At 36.2% G+C, this 20,247-nt stretch overlaps 1 protein-coding gene across 4 annotated transcripts in view; it reads right to left on the reverse strand.

The window, feature by feature from the left end:
- The window catches only part of LNPK (lunapark, ER junction formation factor), a 77,916-nt gene extending 61,314 nt beyond the window's left edge, over window positions 1-16,602 (reverse strand). The window contains exons 1-4 of one of the 4 annotated variants that reach the window (XM_088794491.1): window positions 16,490-16,602; window positions 3,032-3,120; window positions 1,446-1,487; window positions 478-665 (exon numbers count right to left, since the gene is read on the reverse strand). In XM_088794491.1, the coding sequence (XP_088650617.1) occupies window positions 478-665; window positions 1,446-1,487; window positions 3,032-3,058 (257 nt within the window). In that variant the 5' untranslated portion in view covers window positions 3,059-3,120; window positions 16,490-16,602. Of the gene's footprint in view, window positions 1-477; window positions 666-1,445; window positions 1,488-3,031; window positions 3,121-5,843; window positions 6,032-8,294; window positions 8,453-16,489 lie in introns of those variants that run through there. The other 3 variants (XM_074338307.2, XM_074338301.2, XM_088794492.1) reach the window with 3 other exon arrangements.
- Between the last annotated feature and the right edge of the window lie 3,645 nt (window positions 16,603-20,247).

The following is a 20,247-nucleotide window of genomic DNA, read 5'->3' on the forward strand; positions in this document are numbered from 1 at the left end:
ACAACACAACTTCTGTAATGTGCTATGTTATAAAATATTTCTATAAGGGTCAAATGCTTTATAGCAGTAACTAAAACGAGGAGAAGAGCGATGGGATAGATGGAATATATTCCAATCATTGGGGCAGTTGTTCCTTTTGTTTTACAAACCCTCTGTTACTTGCCACTACCCACAATCTGAAATGCCCTCTCCATGCCCTGTACCCCTAGGGAAGCATGACCATCTATTAGAGTGTCATAAAAGACTGTCATGTAGAGCCATTAATACTAATGTCACTGGGTCATATTCCTCAGGTACTGTAAAGAAAGGTTTAAAACAACTGTTCTATTTTTTGAAGAAGTATGTTTTAAACTGAAAAATAAAAAACAAATTTATTAAATCTGAGACACTGCTATTTCCTAATGAAAAAAAGACTAAATACATTTAAACTACCTGGTCAGAAAGAGCAAAGGTCAACAAAAAGAACAATTTACTTACATCAGTGGGAAAGCAAAAAATGGGAGTGTCATGACAAGTCTTGCTGAAAATTCATCGGGAAGATACCACAAGTATACAATTAAACATGTAAGCAGATAAAGAATTGAGGAGTAAAGAATTAATCTTCCAACCCATAATTTTTGTAGTCTCTGATTTTTTTCCCTAAATTCTTCCAATGTTTGAATTTCCTATTAAGAGAAAATTATTTTACATTAATCTCAAATTTCATAAATATATTAAAATATTAACAAAATTTTTAACATGAGAGGTTATAAAGAACTCTTAAAGTACAATGAAATATAATACCTTAATATTTTAAAAGGAACACGAAAAAGAAAACTAAAAATGAAGATTAAAATAAATTTAAAAATGCCTGCTCTGACAAATTACTTTTTTAAATGCAAAATTCAGATACTATTTTTAACCTATCAAATTAGCAAAGATCAGAGGTATGAAACTGGCATCAATAAATAGTATTTGTTAAACCAAACAAGTAATAATTCTTCCTGGATAACACCTACAAAAAATCTGGCTATAAAAAGAAAGAATATAAATTGAAACAGTGACCCATCCTATATTCTTTCAATCTATTCATCCCTCTCAGTATTCCCAAGGAATAGCCATTTTTTATAATGACAGAAGGCATAACAAGCTGTGAAGTTTGCAAACTTATTTAATAAAAATTGTTGCAGACCATTTTAAAATCTACTTTATACTATCTGTAACATTGATTTACACCAGGCTGTAGATCTAATTTCATTCAAACAGAATTTCATTCTCTATTACTCGACACAGTCTTCTTAAGTCACTTATAGACTTTGAATTTTTTTGAGATCATGTAACATTAAAGTTCTCATGCTTGCTCTACGTCATCTTTAAATTTCCATACCAGATCCAGGCTCCAAAATAATATATACTAAAATATTTACATAAAATGAATTAAAATGCCCCAGAGCCATTGAACATACCTTATCTATATTTTCCAGAACTTCTACAGTTGAAGGTTTTGTCTGTTATAGAAATAAAAATAAGACACAGCATTAAAACTTGTTACTGCAAACTTAGAAACACCTTGATTTAATCATAAAAGAACGTATTTATCCAAAATTGTTTTTTTCAAATGTTGTCGGGCACTATGTATTCCTCTTTATTTATAAATAAGATTTAAATTCAAATAAAAATTATAATTGTAAACAGAACTATATAAGATTAAATAAGCATTTTCATACTTCTTTTTAGTCCTAGAAGTACTTTTCAACTCTGATAGCTCAATTTTTACCATTCTTAATCCCAACAAAACACACTTTTATACAAACAAATTTTCCTTCAAGAAAAATATTCTTAGCTATGATTATTCAAAAAAAAATTATGTATTAAAAAATTCAAGACTAAAGATGGCCTGATTTACTATTGCTAAAAGTTCACTTAGGACTCTGGAGGTCAAAATCAATAGGCTACCTTCATTGTGAATTCCTTAAGTACTTTTTTGAAGGTCAGATTTTAAAAGGGCATCTAAGAATACTTCATTAGAGCTGAGCTTACTTGTTAAAGATTTTTTTTATACCACCTAGAATAAAAACCAGCCTAAATGACTCATACAACACTTGAGAAAATATTTACCAATTATATACTCAACAATCTAAGAGTGTAATGAATATCAATTCATTGTAGTTCCCACAAGCGTTGTTAACATTAGGTTGAACCACATGAAATTGCTATTTATGTAAGTCAAAGCTGTTGAATATTGGCAATTTCATATGGTTTAACCTAACAAGAAAGACAAAGGAAGAACAGATAAATTTGATCCTTAGGCAGAACTGTTAAAAAGTTTTTGGGGGGGTGAGGGGGTCAATATAATGCCAATCCAAAATAAAACAGTTCTAGCAATAGCTCAAAACAAAACTGTGTACCAAGTATTGCTAGACTCCATTATTAAAAAGGAGTCCAAAAATTATAAGCAAACTAATTTGTCCTAGACTACGTTATCTCCTCTTATATTAGAGAAGAGCATTTATAAATATATTTTAATTTTATAGCTCTAAATTTGAGATACTTCCTCTAAAGTCTTAACCAATAAAATCAAACTGCATTTTTAATTTTGCTTAACCTATAATTCCTAAAAGTATATTTAGTGTGACTTCAGTAAATATTTGTGACAAGCTTTAAGCAAAAGGATATAGCTTGTAAAAACATAAGTATTGTATACCATACTTAATTTCAACTCTCTTTCAAATGACATTGAAATTTAGGTACAATGAGAAGAAAACAAGAAAAGATACCATTTGTACATGAATGCATAAATAGAGAAATAAAAGCAATTCATAGGTCAGAGTGAAATAATTCATTAAACAGAGACATTAGATACTATATAGTAAGTAAAACTACTAAAGTCCAAATAAAAAACTAATTCATAAGACAGATAAAAAATTAAACAGAGTAAGGGATAATATCAAACTACCACTCAATTCTACACCACAAAGGAGACTTTTACAAATAGCTTTATTTGACACTTTTATATTAGACTACAAACTGGCTATAAAGAAAAGTAACTTACCCTCCATCGAGAAAATAATCCACCCATCTTTTACTTGTAGAAACTGAGCACAATGATAAATATCATCAATTGTCCGAAGGAATTCACAACTAGAAATAAAGCAAGTATTTTTTAAAAATTTAAGTTATAACACACAGTATACCTACTATAAAATTTAGATGTAATACTGCCTAAAAATATTATAAAAGATTAATTTCTTTGGACTCCACTTATGTGGAATTTTAAGTTAGACAGTCTTGAGGTAAAGTCCACCTTCTAAAAAAAATCCTTTCTTCCAAACCAGTACATATTTAAAAGTACAAAAATCTGGAAAGGCTTAACAGCAAGGCATTTTAGAAGTGTATATTCATACCGCTTTGCAATTTTCTGTTCTTTAAAGTGTTGTTCTTTGTAAAAAAAGTTTTACTATATTACTTTCATTCTATATCCTTAAATACAACTATTTCTATCATTCTGCTGTCTCCCAACTAAACTAGTTATTTGGAATTAGGGGTGTTTTACAATGTTTAGAATAACATGACCTTACAAGTAATAATAGAAAGCCAACTGAATTTTCAATAAAAAATATAAGGATTACAAGGCTACCTGTGACCTTGAGTGAATCAATGTTTCTGAGCCTTAGTTCTTTTCTGAGAGTTAGAGTTAATAATACTACCACTTTTCACACGACAGCCTTCATTATTACCATTTTACAGATAAGGACATTAAGTGAAAAGAGGTTTAGGGATTTGTCCAATAGCTCAGAAAAACACATGGCCCAAAGCCACTCTATCTTCAGACTTCTCATCTATTCACTGCTGTTCAACACTCAAATAAACATTTCTCTCTGAAATTGTGTCTAAGTTCCCCTCAAGTTAGTTGACCCTCATGTCAGCTAGTTGTATAATATATCCCCTTCTTTTAGTTGTTTTTCTATTACTCTAAAATTTATTATAATAGTACCATATGTATGAAAATGTATCAGCAATATTACATTTTAAAATAATTTATCAGTCAATAATTATATAAATTTTTATTCTTCTAAGTTGAAATAGTAAAAGTATACTTCCAAACTTACATATTTTTACCAAACTACAGTATATACTACCAATGTATAAAACTACTTCATTTCCATCAAAAAAAAGTTAGGCCATGATTCTACTTTTTTTTTTTAACCATGTATGTAATCACAAAACAATGCCAGTACCAAGTTAGCACATTCACTCTGCAACAGTATTTATAGGTTGGAATTAGCATAAACCATATCTGTCTTGGACTTCCTTGGTTAGAGAAGTAACGAAGAGCCTAATTATGAAATACTTTCACTTACAAGTAAGTTCTAGGGACAGAAATACCTATAATCTGCCCTGAAATTTTTTGATGTTTATAAATATAGTGAACGTTATAAACCACACTTAAGTTGCAGTCAAAATATTATTAATCTTTCAATGTTAATTCAGTATTCAAATTTCTAAAATGCAGTTGTAGGAACTCCATGAACTTTAATGAATAAAAGTATAAATTTCTGCAGTAAGACATTAAATAGATCTTAAAACTGTCTCAAGATGCTAAAAACAATCACCAAGAAAGGTGACTGGGGAGGGAAGCTTTAGATGAACCACTTTAACATGGTATTTTCAAAGTATACATCATCCCACTATTTTGGAACTAACGTATGGTGTCTAGCACAGTGCTTTATACACAATTGACTTACACATTTTGGTTTGTAACAGAGTAACATGCCTCAAAGTTAAGTTTGTAGCCATCACAAATCAGAATTTTTAATATTTAAAAGTAATAACAACAATGATAGAATCAGTTAAATACTTGGTAAGCACGTATTTTCTAGCAGGGCCTACAACAAATGCTTTACATGAATTTTATCATTTAGATACTACTATTCCTCCATTTTACAAGCGAGGAAACTCAGGCTAGGGAAATGAAATAACTTGCTAAGGCCCCAAAGATATTAAGTAACAGAGCCAGACACCGGCATTTTAGTTTTGATTTTTTTTAAAAGTAACCAGTTATTCTCAATAATGCAAAATCAGACATAAAGTCTGCTGCATATAGATTAGATTGGAATATTTATATATAAAATACATGAAAGCACCTCTGACATTCTCAGATAGCTGGTAAACAGAGCTACTGAAGTGGGAAGTGAGTTATAAACACAAGAGACTGCTACTACAGTGTATCGTGTAGCCTAATTCCTTCATATGAATGCCTAAATCTGCGTGGAAGAGAAGCTAAAAATGTTTTGCCAAAATCATGCAGCTCTGGCTAGTGGCAGAACTGGCACCAGAAGTCTACCAGCACTGCCTTTACTTGTTTACTGTATATCACTTTTAAAATAAGTGTAATATGAAATATATGCATAAAATTGCAATTAATACCAACTTTGACATTAATTATTTGCTTGGAGAATTGTTTTAGTGTTAATAAAACAAACTTTGGCTCAACTTTCAAGATCCCTGAAGCGGAGGATTGTGCTTTTCAATTTGTCCTCTCCAACAGTAGGGCAATAGTCATTAAATGCCATATCCACACTTTCAGGTTTGTAATCAAAGAACCAGTCAACCTCATTGTTCCAGCAGTTTTCCTACCAAATTCTAGTATTTGTTAAAGAAGCTGATTTACTATAATGCACAACTAATGGTGGTACTTCCCAAAATATATGAAAGCATAACAAAATTAAATAAATTAACTATTTTTCTATAATTTTCATACCTCTTCTATTTTCAAACTCTTTTTCCCTCCTTGCCACCCAAACATCTTAACTCCAATTGCTGTGGCCCATTGCTTACTATGAAACCTTGGGCAAATAAGTTACCTCAGTTACTCAATATCTTCATCTGCAAAGTACGGATAGTTAAGGACCCTCTTAAATATTGAAAGGCTTAAATGATATAATGCATTCTAAAGTATTTACAGCAGTGCCTAACACATTCTAATTTCTCAATTCAAATTGTTGTTTTAACGGTTGTGGTCGTGGCTGTTTTCTAGTTCATTTCTGCTTCAACACATGGAAAATACATGGGAACCAAATAACTAGCATTTCTTTCTGAAGCATAAATCAATTTGCTTGCCCTTGAGTGGACAGATGGCTCAATCTCAAGTGGCTTGTCCCCAAGAACTCTTCCATGAACATGTACAGAGAGTCTCTCTCCACTCTATCACAATGGAACCTGACATGACCTTAAAAGCTAGGTGCATCTAACGTGTTTTTCAATGAATAACAATGTCCACCATATTATTTGGGTGTTTTCTATTAACTACAACTCACACTCAGGCTTGGATGTCAGAATTTAAAATCTTGGGGCATGCTATTCTTAAATTTTCAGCTCACTTCAAGTCACATTAAAATAATGGAGTAAAAAAAAGGTCTAGTTTCAAAAAAATGGCTCAACCACATACTGTCTATGTGATCTTGGGTAGATTAAACTCTCTAAGCCTGTTTCCACATTTGTAAAGTGGTGAAAATACCTATACTTCACAGAATTGTTGTATGAATTAAATGAAATAATGTATCATTTGGCACAGTCTACAACAAATTTTAAGTGCATAATAAATTGTAGCCATTGTTATTACTGTTGCCAGAAAACACATGTAGTAGACAATACTTCTAATATGGAACGCATTTCTTTTTAACTTCCTACAACAGAAAGACTTATTTCATAATTTTAAAATTGCAGTTTGTATTTTAACTGAAATTGTACTGCTTTCATTTTCTCTAGTACAAAAAATAAAGCAAAATACTGTGCAGACCCTTCCATTAAAATAACCTGTAGGCCTTTAAGAGCAAATGAAGTTTAGTTTTATGTTTATCAAGTTTCAAACTTAAGTAGAAACTACTCATGCAATCACTATCAACAATACCTCTAACAATATATTGTACTATTCAATATTAAAAGAGATTTGTTTTAGAACTCTAACTTTCAAAAATATCTTATTTGAAAAGGCAATTCTGAAATATCTCAAACTGCTACATTTATTGCTCAAACAATAAAATTACTGAAAAGAAGTACAGCTCTAAAAGCACTTTTAACTATAGGATGATTAAGTTCTGGTCTTCAGGGTAAGTCAGTGTTCATTCTGAACTAAATACTACCAAAAATGATTATTTGATTAGAAAGATTTCTATATGAAATCACACTTGTTTGATAGCCAATAACTTCTTCCTTTTCTTATAGTCTTTTTTGATTTAACAATATAGAAACACAACATAAGTGTATTAATAGCATTGGGCTGATCTCAGTAGATGACAGAGAGACTTAAATTTCTAATTTTCAATGCATCACTCCTTTTAAAAAACGAGTTCAAAATCAAATTGGTCCTCCTAAAACCAAAGTATGGGGACACTGAGGACAAGCGATTAGCATTCCCTGCCAGTTTGAACATATGCCTGAAACCAGCTTACCACCACACAAACCGCTGTGGAATAGGGGCAGCTTTGTCAATAGTGACACCCAGGCCACGGAGAAAGGAGAAAACAGTCGCCACTAGGCCCCACAAACCAGAAGCCAAGTGGGAAAAGCAGAAGGTGGAAAACGCAGTGAGTCACAGGTTTTACTTAGTACTGTCAGGGAACCATCAGCAAAATTGAGTTCACCAATCCCAACTCTCTTCTTAGTCCGCATGCACAATATTCAGGAATTAAAACGATTGATGTAGTTTAGATTTGCTCTTCTTCTGCCACGCTTACGACACCTAAGCAACCTCGCGCACCCCTTACACCGCCCACCATCCCTCAGACAAGGACAATCGTAGAGGCTTCTCCAAGTAGCACATAATCCACGCCCACACGCCTGGGCCGAGCAGCATGACACTGACAGTTTTCGGTCCCTCCCGATCTTTCCAACTCCTGGCGCCTCCGCACAACTCAGAAAGAGAAGCTGGGTAGAGCCCTCCACGCGATACCTTAGCGTAGGACCTCATGGCCCTTCGCCCAGACAGAGGTGGGCCGAGGAGCTGATGCTCAGCTCAACTCTGTCAAACCCCCGGAATCGATGAGAACAGGGCTAAGGAACCACCTCCCCTTGGGGGCCCGAAAGGGGTCTCCAGCACTCCAGAGCCACCCCTGCCATTGTGTGGGGCAATCAAAGGGACCCGGCGAGCGGGTTTGACTCGCCGCCGCCGCCGCAGAGCGCTTAGGCCACTCGGCGTGGGGCGGGGGCGCCGGGAGAGGCAAGCGGGGGAACCGGCAGCGTGTTTCCCAGGGAGAAGCTCAGCGCGCCTCCCCTCTGCCGAGCCCTCCGAACTGCCCTCCGTTTGAGCACTCTACCTTCAAGAAGCGGGCAAAGCCCGGCGCTGGCTTCCACCTCTGCCAGCTTGGGCCGCCACCGCGCAGCCTGCCTCCGGAGCAGGCAGCAGCCGCCACTGACAGAGCCGAGGGCCCTGCCAACTCCTTCCCATCAAACCCCGCGCTCCCGCCGCGGGCCAATCCGGGCCGCGGCCGGCGCGCGCCGCTCGGGGTCACGTGACTGTGACCTGGGCGAGCAGTTAGGGCGAGTGGGGAGGGTGAGTCGGGCGTTTGGCCCGGGGACGCCTGTCGGTGTGGCTTCGCGGCCAAACTGGGTGCTCGTCGTCGCGTCTCAGAGGTGTAATGCCACTTATTGTGACTCTTACCAATACAGTTGCTTCTAACTCTCCCTTATCCTTTCTTTTAAAGCCCGTTCTACCAACTCTCTATGGAGAAAGAAAACCCCGATGCCCCTAGACCACCGAGAGGAGGTGGGAGCTTCTGGAAGGGAGTTCTCCCTGAAGAGTCGCGGGTCAGCTATCAATCCCGCGGGCAGCGGAGCAAGTTAGTACTACACGTATTAGAAGACACCGGTTTCCAAAGAAGCCATTGGGGGAAAAATAAAACTCAGCCTAGACGTCAGGCTTTTATCACTAGAGGACGTCAAAAAGGGTCATTTGATGAGTAGAGGCTTACCTCAGCGATGTGTGGTAAACTTAAAATGCCAAATGATGTTGATTTCAAACTGTGGATCACAGCATAAGCTGAGTTTTCTTAAAACGATCGCCTCCAGAACACTCCCTTCACGGGCCCACAAATAAACCACCCAGGTTACATTTGCCTCAGATTTGAAACATTGGCTAAAGAGCATTAAATGTCCTAGTCAAATGGGAATGACAAGTCTCAATAACAAATGAACCACACAAGGCAACGTGGAGAAGGGTAGAGAAACTTCAGCAAAAACTTTTGTCGTGTTTCACCCCTGTGTGCAAACATTTTTCATGGGATTTTTCTGTTTTAGTTAGTTACATACACATTTTAAAATAATAAAATGTTTCCACGAATTTTAGAGTATAATCATTTTAATACGCTGCTTAAACTTGGACAGCACAAACAGGTAAAGTAAGGAAAGAAACTGAATGTAGTGTCTATATGGTAAGAATAATTTATCCTGGAAGCTACCAGATAATTCATTGTGGAGTTGCTTGTCCTAGCTGCTAAAATCTTTAGTAACAATTTTGTAAACTTCAAGGATGAAGGGAAAGGAACCAAAGTTTACTTCTTGTGTACTCTGAGTCAGGCACTTTACAAATCCAGAAATTTACAAAATAATATATATTTTACCTATTTTGATACGGAAATTTAACCATTTTGTTTTCCAACCTTTGCTATTTTAAACTATTAAAAAAAATGGCCTGTGCAGTTATGCTATTACTACATCTCATCTCAGGAAGATCTCTTTTCCCAAGAGAATAGGGAAGAAATGTTTTCCACTTGCTAAAGATTTGTTCTCTAGTTTTAACTGAGCCATCAAGGTCTATTGTAAAGGGGGAAAAACTGGAGGAGGGAGACAGAGAAGAACTATGGGAGTGCAAGAGATCCCAAAAACCTAATCCTGTGACAAAATTCTCTAGGTTCTGTGTTGCCCGGAAAATAAGACCTAGCGGGACAATCAGCTGTAATGTGTCTTTTGGAGCAAAAATTAATATAAACCTCAGTCTTATTTTACTATAAGACCGGACATAATGTAATGTAATATAATATAATATAATATAATATAATATAATATAATATAATATAATATAATATAATATAATATATAATACCGGGTATAATATAATATAACATAATATAATATAATACCAGATCTTACATTAATTTTTGCTCCAAAAGACGCAATAGAGTTGATTGTCTGGCTAGGTCTTATTTTCGGGGAAAACACTGTAAGTGCTACCAGAGCTTACAAAAGGGTCATCCATTCATCTGGTCAGAAAGGTTAGGGAAGTCTTCCTTGAGGAAGTCACAGTAGAATGGAGAGCTGAAGGACGAAAAACTGAAGAAAGGAGAAAAGGAAACATCTTATGTAAAGGCCTTTTGTCAACAGGGAACATTACAAGCCTGAGAGACTGAAAGGAGGCCATTGTAGCTAGGGCATAGGTTTCAGAGAGAGAGTGCTACAGTATGAAGCTGAAGACCAGACTAAGCAGGACCTCACTGGCCGTACTGAGAACCTTTATTTTTTTTCTTGAGAGCGAAGTGGGGAGGGGATTTGACCTGATCAGATCTGTGTTTGAAAAGATCATTCCAGCTGCAGCATGAGAATATGAACACGGCCAGCATTGTACCAATTAGGATTTATGGGTGGTACTTAGTATTGGAAGTAGTTCAAGTATATTTGGGTGGGAACAAGGAAATAGAGACAAGTGGGGAAAATGGAACAATTTAGAAAATAAAATGGGAGACCTTGGTGATGGGTTTAGATTCCATGGGGCAGAATGGGGACTGACGAAGAGGGAGGAGTAAGAGATGACAGGATTTCTGTGTGGCCCAGTGGATGGATAGTAATGCTATCACTAAGATGTGAGGAACACTGAAAAAGAATCTGGTTTGGGCGAAGATGTTGATTTTAATTTAAACACGTTGAGTTTAAGATGTTTTGTGGGGGTGGCTGATTAGCTCAGTTGTTTAGAGTGTGGTGCTGACCCCCAACACCAAGGTTGGGGTCCCCATATGGGGTTTAATCCCCACATGGGCCACTGTGAGCTGCACCCTCCTTAAAAAAAGATGTTTTTGTGACTTCAAGGAAAGACGTCATGTAAACAGATCTATGGATCTGCAGCACTGAGAAGTCTGGGCTGAGGAAAAAAATCTTACAGTTTGTAATCCGTCCTTTTCCACAAGGTACTTAGTTTTTCAAAATGCAAATATCTTTACTTATTGTAAATGTTTTGTTTTTAAATATATTGCAGAGAAAGCAGAAAATAAAAAGTTAAAGGCTCTAGGGCAGTTTCCCAGACTTCCTTATGAATCGCTGGGGGCCTTTGTTAAAAAAACAAATTCTTAGGCCTTCTCCAGAGATTCTGCTTCTTCTCCAGAGATTCTGATTCTACGTGTCTGATATAGGGCCCAGAAATTGGGATTTTTAACAAGTGCAACTGGTGATTCTTTTTACCAGGCAGTTTCCCTGGGCAATGGTACTCCAGTACCAGAGGCACCTACATGAGAATTACCCAAGGTCCTTTTAAAATATAGATTCTTGGGTGCAGAATAAAACCTCTAGGAGTGTAAGGGATGGGAAGAATGGAGAGAGAAAGAAGGCACAGCACCAGGTAGTCCAAGACTTCACCCTCCATCTCTGACACAGGTGTCCTAGGCTGGACACCTGGTGTCCTTTGCTGGATGATGCATAGCAGGCAGCCCTCGTAGGCTGCTCTGATAACAGCTTTCCTGGCTTCTAGCACAGGCCTCATGCCCGGTCCACTGTAATGGTGCTCAGCCCACTCGGATGCTCTTTTGCCACCACTCCCATAAAACCTCATCCTTCCCTTGCTGGTCTCCCAGTCTTCTTCAGTGTTCTTCTCCCAGTCTTCTTCAGTTCCCTTGAATTCCTCCCAGTTCCCTGGTTTTTTAGCTAATCTGGCCAAGGCTGGGAGAGAAATAGGGTCAAATGCTATGCGTTACTCTCAGCAAAGCTTTTTTTAGTCTTGAGACCCTACTTTGGGAGTATTTTTGTTTTGAAAGACTGAATTGTTTGTTCAGTCTTTGTAGTCTTTCTACAACAACTCTTAAGTCTCTGTGAGGCACTGTAGATGCTACTGAAGAGGAAGAATCAGGAAGAATGGGGGTGGGAGAAGATTAAAATAAACTTTTTGTGATGGGAAATATAACAAATACACAGAAAAGTTCATAAAACTGAAGTGTACTATTTAAAGACTATAACTCAAACTCTCATGTAACTAACTCCACTGCATCAAAAAGTAGACCATTGCCAACACCCCAAAAGCCTCCAATGTGCCCCTTCCTTTATAATCCCCGAGTGCCTAGAGATAACCACTATCATGATTATCAACATTTCTTGCTTTTCTTTCTTGTTTTACTGCCTAATTAATCATTCTTAAACAATATAACATGCCAATTTTTGAACTCTATGTAAATGGAATCATACAGTAAGATTTTTTTACATCTTAAATTTTTTTGATCAATGCTATCTGTCTTTGAGATTCATCCACAAGTTGTGGCTGTAGTTTATTCATTTTCATTGCTTAGGTTACCATATTGCATGGCTATACTATAATTTATCTAGTCTACTATTGATGGACATACGACCTATTTCAAGCTTTGCCCTATTACAAGCAATGCTGTTCTGAAAGTGTGTGTGTGTGTGTGTGTGTGTGTGTGTGTGTGTGTCGTAGAGCACATAAACATAGATTTCTATAGAAGCTTTATCTTGGAATGGAATTCCTGCTTCATAGGGCATGTTTACCTTCAGCTCCACAAGAACATGCCAAAATTTTTCAAAATGATTGTACCAATTTATATAACCAACAATAACATAGAAAAGTTCCTGTTGGGGCACATCCTCACCAATATTTGAATTGTCTGACATTTAAATTTTTGCCAACCTAATAGGTGTGTAATGCCAACTCACTGTGGCACTATTTTGCATTTCTCTGATTATTAATCATTTTCATATGAGCATTGAGCATCATATGAGCATCAGGTATTTTCACATTATTATATAGGTTGTTTGTCTTTTTCTTATCGATTTGTATTAATTGATCATATAATATGGAAATATGTATTTGGTCGATTATAGGTACTACAGATATTTTTTTCCACTCTGTGGCTTGCCTTTTCACTCTCTTAGTAATGTCTTTTGATGAAAAGAAATTCTTAATATAGTTAAATGTACCACTCTTTCCCTTTACGATCAGTGGAATCTGTATCCTGTTTAAAAGACTTTTCCTACCCTGAAGTCATTAACGTAGTCTTCTATATTGTCTTCTAAAAGTTTATTGTTTTGTTTTTCAAATTTAGTTCAAAACAGACCTTAAGTTAACTTTTTTATGTAAGTAAGGCATCTGTAGTCCTCACACCCTTTCCCTTCCTCCCAATGTGGACATTTAAACCAGCACCATTTATTGACAGATGGTCCTCTCCACCCTACCTGCAATGCTGTCTTGGTCATAAACCAAGTAGTCACATATGTATGGATTTGTTTCTGACCTTGATATTCTGTCCTATTGGTCTTTTTCTTTTTTATATATTGCTAGATTCAATATGCTAATATTTAGTTTAAGATCTGGGAGGGCGTCTTTCATGAATGAGATTGACCTGTAATTTTTCTTTCTGGTAATGTCCTTCTTTGGATTTGGCATCAAAGTTATATAGCTAGCCTCATGAAATGGATTGGGGAATATACCTTCTCTTTCCTGCTCTAATGTCATTATTTTTACCCATTTTATTCTTCTTGTCTTTACAATAAAATTGTAAAGAACACCCCCGAAAAACCACTTAGATTTTTATTAACAGTTCTTTAATTGTGTATATTAATTTCAGGGAGAATAATATTCTTCCATATGAGCCTTCCCTTTCTAGAATATGGTATGACTCCATGTGTATTCAAGTGCCTTCATACATTCTCTGAAAAAAATTTATCATTTTATCATGCAGGTCTCAGACCTACCTTATAGTAGGCAGAATTCTAAAGATGTCCCTCTAAGATTCCCACCCCTTGGTTAGTCAATAAAACACTAGTCTAGGTACTACTGTGAAAGACAGTTACAGATGTAATTAAAGTTATGGATTATCCTAAATTATATAGGTGGACCCAATCTAACCACTTGAGTCCTTCCAAAGAGGAATTTTTTCACTGGAGTGAGAAATATGTGGCAGAAACAGGAAGCAGAAGAGGAGGTGAGAGAGATTCAAAGCATAAGAAGGACTCAAACCATTGTTGCTGACATTGAAAATGGAGGGAAAGGACCATAAGCCGAGGAATGCAGGCAAGCTCTACAAGCGGGGAATGCCTCCTGGTTGACAGCTAGCAAGCAAATGGAGAACTCAGTTCTGTAACTGCATGGAATTAAATTCTGTCAACAACCTGAACGAACCGAGAAACAGATTCTCCCTTGGAGTCTCCAGAAAGGTATACACCTACTACTGCTTTGATTTCAGCCTTGTGAAACCCAGAGCAGAGAACCAGCTGAGCCACCATGTGCCTGGATTTCTGACCTACAGAACTATGAGATGAGTTGTTGTTTTAAGATGCTAAAGTTATGGTAATGTGTTATGGCAGGTAAAGAAAACTAATACATACACAACTTCCTTATTAAGCAAAAAATTTGGTGGCTCATCAAGTAAGCCTTTAATCTAAGTAGAACGATACCAGGAAGGTCACACTACTCAAATCCTGTGGCTGAGATTTTTTTCAGCTTTTAGAATCCAGACTAAAAATGCTCATATATCTAAGGGAGGTGGCACTTGAAGCTACTCTCAGCTACCTCCTGAAGGTGGGTTTGGTAGACAAGACAGATAATTCTTGAGCGAAAAGGGACAAGTTGGGGAAAGGACAGTCCCAAAGCCAAGAAGAGCTCAGAGTGCAGCACAATGAGCATTTCGCTTCCTCAACCTCAGTTTGCTCACTTCTGATGTAAACTCATCACCACACTGTCCTGAAACAAATGTGTGCTAAAAAAGTAGGAAATAAAGTCTAGATTGCTGTGAAATAACTTTGAAAATATCAATGTATTTTGATATTGACATTCGTCAAATCTAACATTAAAGATTCCTATTATCATAAATAATGCGTAATTCCAGAGACAATTTGTGTCTGAAAGGCATGATTTAAACTAGAACACAAGGTATTCTGGCATGTAGACAATTCCATGTGAGCTCAATCTAGTTATTGAAAAAGAGAGGAACATTTTCTTCTTACAATGAAAAAACAAAACTTTGCTTGTTCTGGAAAATATATATATAAATTAAGCAGGTTAAAATAAATTATAGGCCTGGTGCCCAGTAATTTCAAAAGGTAGCATTCTAGTGCTACCTTAAAAATAGTGATACATTTGACAAATCAGGTAGCTGGTATAACTTGAATCTTTTCTTGTATGCATGTAAAGCTTATACATAAAACAAGGAAGATGTAGCTTTAGCTAAGTCACACTGAGATTTAGTGTTACTAGAAGTCATAAGAGTCTATGACATTTTACAAAGCATAAAATACGGAAGACAAAATTTTCTGCCCTGAGGAGTTTAGTAAAACATGTGTAGACCATAACAAACAGGAAAAATATTAAGTCATGATGATTCACAAAGTGATCAGCAATGAAAGACTGAGTATTTAAAAAGATGTCCTATAAAAAGAGAGAATTGGAAAATGCCAAGGACTTGAAAAAAAGTGATTGTGAAAGCTTGGAGGAAGAATGAAAAAGAGATGAGAGAAATGAAAGAAAGTTCCAAGAAATGAAAGAAGAATATAAAATAGAGAAAAAGACTTGGTGCTGTGACATATGAACCAATATATGAGAAAGAATGTAGGATTGGTTTGCTTGACAAACCTCTGAAATTAGACAACTGGAAATCCTAACTATACAACTCATTACTTATAAAACTCAAGAGCTAGTTTTCCCAAACAGTCAACATTAAACCAGACCTCTTGTTCAAGCCAGATTATTTCATCTATAACATATGTGTATATAAATAAAATTCCGTATAGATATGTGCATAGCTGAATTGTAAACAATAAAAAATTTAAGGATATTTTTAAGCTGTGGTATAATAGGAACTTTACTTTAGAAGATATACTCAAAAGCACTAGTTTTCTTTATATACAGAGGGTGCCAAAAAAAATATATACACATTTTAAGAAAGAAAAAAACTATTAAAATTACGCTGATGGTAACCTCGTTGAGCATCTCTTGTAATTGCAAAAGTCAAATGTGACTAGTATTCATCTTTTGTCATCGGTATATATTATTACAATTTTAATACAGTTTTTTCCTTTCTCAAAATGTGTATACAATTTTTTGGCACCTTCTGTATACATGTATTGTAGAAAAGTCCCAATGCTAAAGCAATACTGAAATTAGACCCAATATTTCCCTACAAGATAAGGACCAACTTTCTGTGCAATGTATGCAGAGCCCATACCATCTCCTGGTGCTACCTCTGTGGACACAGCAGCTATACAGACTTCTCTTTATTAATGTGATATGTCATACTCAGGGAATTACCTGTTTCAAAAAATTTGTCAGATGCTTTTCTTCATCTATTGAGATGATCATATGGTTTTCCTTTTACTGAGTTGATACGATGAATGATACTGATTTTCAGATCTTGAAACCTGTAATAAACTGTAGCCAGGAGTGTAATAGCTCTCATTGAGTTTTGTGAGCGTCCTTTCAGTGAATTATCAAACCTGAATGTGGTTTTGAAAACCCCTCGGAACTTACATTTGGTGTCAGAAGTCTTAAGTGGACATGGCAGTCTGGAGATCTATACCCTCTACCTGTAGGAAGCATGCAATCAATCTATTTAGGCTCAAACACAAGTTTCATCTCTCCTTCTACAGGTGAAGGCTCCAATGTTAGTTCAGGGGTTGTTTTGTTTTGTTTTGATTAGTTGATTGATTCTCTAGGCTGGTGGTATTTATCTCATGTTCCATGTAAAGGTTAGTCTGAGTTTTGAGATTTGTAATTTCATTCTCAAAGCCTTGGCTATGTATTATAACTTTGGGTCTCCACCTGTGGTAAAATAAAACATACATATTTGGTCTTTGTCCCCCAGTTCCTGGCACAGAACTCCTAAAACCCTTGGAATCTCCTATATAAGAGTGTTTTTGGCATGCTAATGAGATGACTCTTGCCTGAGGGGCTCCTAGATAGTTTCAGGATACGAGTTAGTCACTAGAAAGACCAAACCTTGATGAGAAGCTTAGAACTTTGAACCCTATCCCCCAACCTCCAAGGAGGGGACAAGGGCTGGTGATTAACAATGGCCAGTGATTTAATCAAGCTTGCCTACACAATGAAACTTCCATAAAAACCCCTAAACTACAGGGTTCAGGGAGCTTCAGGATTGGTGAACACATTGAGATGCTGGGAAGGTGGTGAGCTCTGTGCTATTTCCTTTCCCCTATACCTTGCCCTAAGCATCTCTCCCTTTTGGCCTTTATAATACACAAGAAATAATAAGCAAACTGTTTTCCTTTGTTCTATGAGCTGTTTGCACAAATTATTGCACCTGAGGGAGGAGGATTGTGGAAACCCCTGATTTGTAACTAAGTCAGACAGAAGTGTGAGTAACCTAGGGACTCCATACTTATCACTGGCATCTGAAGTGATGGCAGTCTTGTGGGACTGAGCCCTCAGATCTGTGAAGTCTGATGCTAACTCCAGGTAGTTGGTGTCAGAATTGAATTGAATTGAAAGATACCCAGTTGACGTGCAGAGAGTTAGAAAATTGGTTGGTATGAGGGAAAAACCCACACATTTGGTGTCAGAGGTGTTGTGTATAAAAGCAGCTCAACCATACTTGCGCAACTCAATTGTAAGCCTGACATTATGCTGTCTTATCACATAATTTGAGGATCATCTTCTCCAAGTCTCTCCCTTCCAGGATTTGTCCCACACTCACCAGCCCACCGGGGTCCTTTCTCCTGATCATTTGGCCAGAAAGATGGGATTCCTCTGAATTCCTGGATGCCCGTGCCACTGCACAGTTCTTACAACTGGGGCCACCTCATGGGGTAAGGCAGAGAGAAAGAAAAGAAAAATTAAAAAAAAAAAAAAAAAAAAAAAAAAAAAAAACAGGAATTCTCCTTACCTTGTCTAGCCCTCGGGTCCCTTTTCTCGACTCCTCTGGACAGACAGGAAACCCACGGCTTCAGCTTTACCATAAGCCAGCCCTCTGTAAGCCATAAACAAGGGAAAAAGGTGTATAAAAAAGGTATTATTCCCACACTCTGGCCCACAGCATCCCCCTCCCTGGTCTTGTGGACAGAAAGATGTAGGATTTCTCTGAGCTTTAGCTGTCGGCCGTATGGATGCCCCAGCTCTGCCCAGGGGCCCACTCTTGGCTTAAGACCATGAGCAAATAGAGGAAACTCACCTCTCCAGGTTTTAACTCCTTTCTCCAATCTGCCTGCTTTTCTTTACTTTTCAAAGTCCTCATGTAGTTGCTTTTTGTATTTTGTCTAGAGTTTTTAGTTGTAATCAGCAGAGAAATAGGCTTTAGTGAACTTATTCTATCTTGGCCACATCAGAAGTTCAATCTGCATGCTTTTTAATTGCCTCTCCTTGTGACAATGATTTTGTAATATTTTCTGTAAAGAGGAGAAAGATAATTCAGTCTCTTGGTTGATTAATTTTTTTTTTTACATTATTGACAGTTTATGGAAATATTTCAGTTTGTGTTAATAGGCATATTTTTAGAATGGTTGTCAAATGTGGGAAAAGTACTACCAGGTTGTTAGTATTTTTCATATATATGTACTGTAAGATGTCAGGGCTATTCAAGTTTCCTTGTGCAATAATTAATTTGAAATATTCTTTGAATCAATGACAATTATAACCCATCTGTGATATCTTTGTTATAATGGCATATTATGAGTTTTATATTACTTTTTTCAAAATAATCATTTTATGTCAAATCAACAAGTACTTCGTGTCTTTTTCCAATGTGTTTATATGATTCCCTCCTCTCATTAACTGGATTAGCAAACAATCCAAGAGCATATTCATTACTTCTATTTGAAAATGTATCTCTTCTGTCTAGTGACTTCTTGATTTTGGTGATGATTTTAAATCTTTTTGTTACAAATACTTCTTGATGTCAGAATAATTTCTGTCGATTCAATCGCTTACCTTTTCCACTCATTTCATATTCCATTAATTTTTATCTGAATTTTTTCTCAGTTCTTTACAAATAGATTTGAAGATGACAAAAGATGATCCCTATCATTAATTCAAATAAGGTGACTGCAATTTCTTAAATGTCTTATAGAAACATTTCAATGTATCTTTCTGAATTGTAGTGAAAATATTGTATTTGACTTTTATTATATTTTTTAATAAGCTTTTCGCTTTTTTTTGTGTTGGGGCTTTTCTTCCAAATCTTTGAAAAATATATTTTAGAGCCCACAAAATGTCCTTGACTCATATTGTAAGACTTGAGTAGCTTAAAGTGGACAACGCATTATATTACATGTAGACTTTTTTTTTAATCCAAGTTAATATGTGTATGTAAAATACTCCATTTATGAGAGGAACCTGAAAGGAAAATAACTGTCATAAAATGCCGACATGGTTAACAACTGTGGAGGCAGCCTTTTCTCTTACCAGATTAAAGAAATGAGCTGCACATGGTGTACATCCTGCACACTTATTAATATCTTTAAAGAGTGCTAGGAGCCCTTTTCCTCACCTTTCATAGCAGCCATGTTGTTGGACAACACTCCATGAATGTTTTCAACCACAAATTACTATTGTCCAAAAGTTATTTCACATTGTTGAATAAACCCACAGGCTGGTTTTCAGTCAGTGAAAATGTTTAAAACTATACATAGAGTTTTCAGTCACAGCAGTAGAGCACAATAATGGCCAACTAATCAGTGTCGGACACATCCGGCATAGAATCTACAATAATGGAGCAGTATTTGGTGTCTGGTTTATTTATTTGTTAACCCTTTCATTATGTATGTATTTTCCCGTTATTTCTATTCATTCTGTATAAACTGTTACTTTTTTCATTTTGAGTATTTTCCAAAATTCTTATGCAAAAATGAGTTAAACTTAATAATTATTTATACGCTTCCCATTAAATTTGTTTTTTGAATCATGATTATTATTCTTATCATGACCTCTCAAGGTTAAAATGCAATAACCTCAATTACTCTTTTTTTTAGCACTTCAAAATAATATGAACTGTTCTTTCTTAGCTGTTTTTTGACTTATCTGTACTCTAAGATAAGCTAGTTGTCTTGTGCTCCATA

This window comes from Rhinolophus sinicus, chromosome 17 (genome assembly GCF_057876585.1).
Source record: "Rhinolophus sinicus isolate RSI-liver-muscle chromosome 17, RSI-T2T, whole genome shotgun sequence".
NCBI classification, from domain to species: domain Eukaryota; kingdom Metazoa; phylum Chordata; class Mammalia; order Chiroptera; family Rhinolophidae; genus Rhinolophus; species Rhinolophus sinicus.